Here is a 3,070-nt window from a genome sequence, read left to right as displayed (position 1 = left end):
TATATATTAAATATATTTATATATAATATAAATTATATGAATATAAACATGTCAATATGTATTTATATACACATAATGTACGTACACCGAACACGCACATATATTAAACAAAAACTTTTATTTTGGATGCGATTAATCGTTGCCCAGCACTATTTTAAAATAATTTTGATGTTTTCAAATATAATATATTATTTTATGTATATTACTAATTTATTTACTTTATTATTTTTAACCTTGCTTAAAGAGATTTGAGACTGAAAAGCTCATGTTGCTTTTGACTTGTTTTCTTAGGCATGGCAAGCATTGACAGCAGTGCTCCAGAGACCACCTCAGACAGCTCTCCTACTCTCAGTCGACGCCCACTTCGAGGTGGTTGGACAGCAGCTTCCTGGGGGAGAGGCCAGGACAGTGACAGCATTAGCAGCTCTTCCTCTGATTCACTTGGCTCATCGTCATCCAGCGGCTCACGCAGAGCTGGAGGAGGAGCCAGAGCCAAGAGTACTGACACCAGCAGGTGAGACAAGCCTTTGCCCTTTTTACCCTCATTGCCCCTTTTGAGGATTTGGTCTAATTTTTTGGGTGCTTGTACATCAGTATCTCTTTTTGAGGCCTCAGCAAACAATTAAATCTCTAATTCAGTAGCAGTTGATTGACTGAATCAGTTGTTTCACTTCAGAGTCAAAACAGATTCTCCGATCCTCTATGTCTACAGTTTGTCACACATTGCCTCTTTCCCTCTTAGGTATAAAGGTCGCCGGCCTGAATGCCATGCTCCACACGTGCCCAACCAGCCATCCGAGGCAGCTGCGCATTTTTACTTTGAGCTGGCCAAGACTGTGCTGATTAAAGCTGGTGGAAACAGCTCCACCTCCATTTTCACTCAACCCTCTGCCAGCGGAGGCCATCAGGGGCCCCACCGCAACCTGCATCTGTGTGCCTTTGAAATTGGCCTGTATGCCCTCGGCCTGCATAATTTTGTGTCTCCAAACTGGCTGTCCAGGACTTATTCCTCACATGTATCCTGGATTACAGGTGAGAGATGATTACGTAATCTGCAGGGACCACAAACTTCAATATGATTTATGACTATCCCCTTGAAATGCAAATGTAATCTTTAAAATTCATAAACCTGGCTTCAGAGTAGGGCTGCACGATAAATCGCATGCGATATTTAACGCGCATCTTGTCAGTAAAGCCAATCTGTAATTAGCGGTAAATCTCCATCACGTGCGGGCAAGATGCGCGTTAAATATCGCATGCGATTTATCGTGCAACCCTACTTCAGAGTATCAATTCAGAGTGAAAGTGTACTATAATACTGAACTTCAGTATATTAAAAATGGATGGATAAGTAGATAGATATGGGTGGATTGTGATGGTTATATGGATAGATAGACAGATATTGATTTATATGGATAGATATGAATGGCTAGATATGGGTAGATAAATGGAGTGGTCTATAGCTATGGGCGGATGGATATACACTGCTGTTCAAAAGTTTGGGATCAGTAAGATTTTTTTGTGTGTTTTAAAGAAGTCTTGCACGATAAATCGCATGCGATATTTAACGCGCATCTTGCCCGCACGTGATGGAGATTTACCGCTAATTACAGATTGGCTTTACTGACAAGATGCGCGTTAAATATCGCATGCGATTTATCGTGCAACCCTACTTCAGAGTATCAATTCAGAGTGAAAGTGTACTATAATACTGAACTTCAGTATATTAAAAATGGATGGATAAGTAGATAGATATGGGTGGATTGTGATGGTTATATGGATAGATAGACAGATATTGATTTATATGGATAGATATGAATGGCTAGATATGGGTAGATAAATGGAGTGGTCTATAGCTATGGGCGGATGGATATACACTGCTGTTCAAAAGTTTGGGATCAGTAAGATTTTTTTGTGTGTTTTAAAGAAGTCTCTTCTGTTTATCATGGCTGCTTTTATTTAACCAAAAATACAGAAAAAAAACCCAGTAATATTGTAAAATATTGTTACCATTTAAAATACTGGTTTTCTGTTTTAATATACTTTAAAATGTAATTTATTAAAATGTAATTCAGCAAAGCTGAATTTTCATCAGCCATTACTCCAGTCTTCAGTATCACATGATCCTTCAGAAATCATTCTAATATGCTGATTTATTATCAATGTTGGAAACAGTTGTGCTGCTTAATATTTTTTTTGGAACCTGTGATACTTTTTTCAGGATTATTTTATAAATAAAGTTAAAAAGAACATTGTTTAATTAAAATAGAAATATTTTCTAACATTGTGAGTCTTTATCACTTTTTATTAATTTAACACATCCTTGCTGAATAAAAGCATTAATTTCTTAAAAAAAAAAAAAAAATTACTGACCCCAAACTTTTGAACAATAGTATATATTTTTGCAAAACATTTCTATTTTGAATAAATGCTGTTCTTTTTAACATTTTATTCATCAAATAATCCTGAAAAAAGTATCACAGTTTCCAAAAAAATATGAAGCAGCAAAACTGTTTCCAATATTGATATTAAATCAGCATATTATAATGATTTCTGAAGGATCATGTGACACTGAAGACTGGAGTTAATGATGCTGAAATTCAGCTTTGATCACAGCAATAAATTATATTTTAAAGTATATTAAAATAGAAAACCATTATTTTAAATTGCAATAATATTTCACAGTATTACTGTTTTTATCTGTATTTCTGGTCAAATAAATGCAGCCATGATGAGCAGAAGAGACTTCTTTAAAAAACATTCTTACTGATCCAAAACTTTTGAATGGCAGTGTATGTTAGATAGATGTGTGTATATATAGATGGATAGATATGGGTAGAAATAGATTTAGATGGATGGATATATATGGTTTGATGTAGGGCTGGATGATATGGCCAAAATTTATATCAAGATATATTTCTTAATTTCGGTCGATACGATATAATTCCGATATCGATATGAACACTATCTGAAATAGAAATCTTTTGTAACATTATAAATGCCTGATCACTTTTGATCAATTTTAAGCATCCTTGCTAAATAAAAGTATTAATTTCTTAATTTCTTTCCC

General features: G+C 35.0%; 1 protein-coding gene across 5 annotated transcripts in view; it reads left to right on the top strand.

The window, feature by feature from the left end:
* Positions 1–3,070, top strand: part of LOC107743573 (zinc finger SWIM domain-containing protein 8-like) — a 46,002-nt gene that overhangs the window by 27,384 nt on the left and 15,548 nt on the right. For all 5 annotated transcript variants that reach the window (XM_016556893.1, XM_016556896.1, XM_016556895.1 and 2 more), the window contains 2 exons: positions 292–514; positions 743–1,032. In XM_016556893.1, the coding sequence (XP_016412379.1) occupies positions 292–514; positions 743–1,032 (513 nt within the window). The remainder of the gene's footprint in view (positions 1–291; positions 515–742; positions 1,033–3,070) is intronic.

This window comes from Sinocyclocheilus rhinocerous, unplaced genomic scaffold, assembly GCF_001515625.1.
Source record: "Sinocyclocheilus rhinocerous isolate Xijiao unplaced genomic scaffold, SAMN03320098_v1.1 scaffold677, whole genome shotgun sequence".
NCBI classification, from domain to species: domain Eukaryota; kingdom Metazoa; phylum Chordata; class Actinopteri; order Cypriniformes; family Cyprinidae; genus Sinocyclocheilus; species Sinocyclocheilus rhinocerous.
The sequence above is the reverse complement of the archived record's forward strand: the minus strand, read 5'-3'. Positions and strand labels throughout refer to the sequence as shown.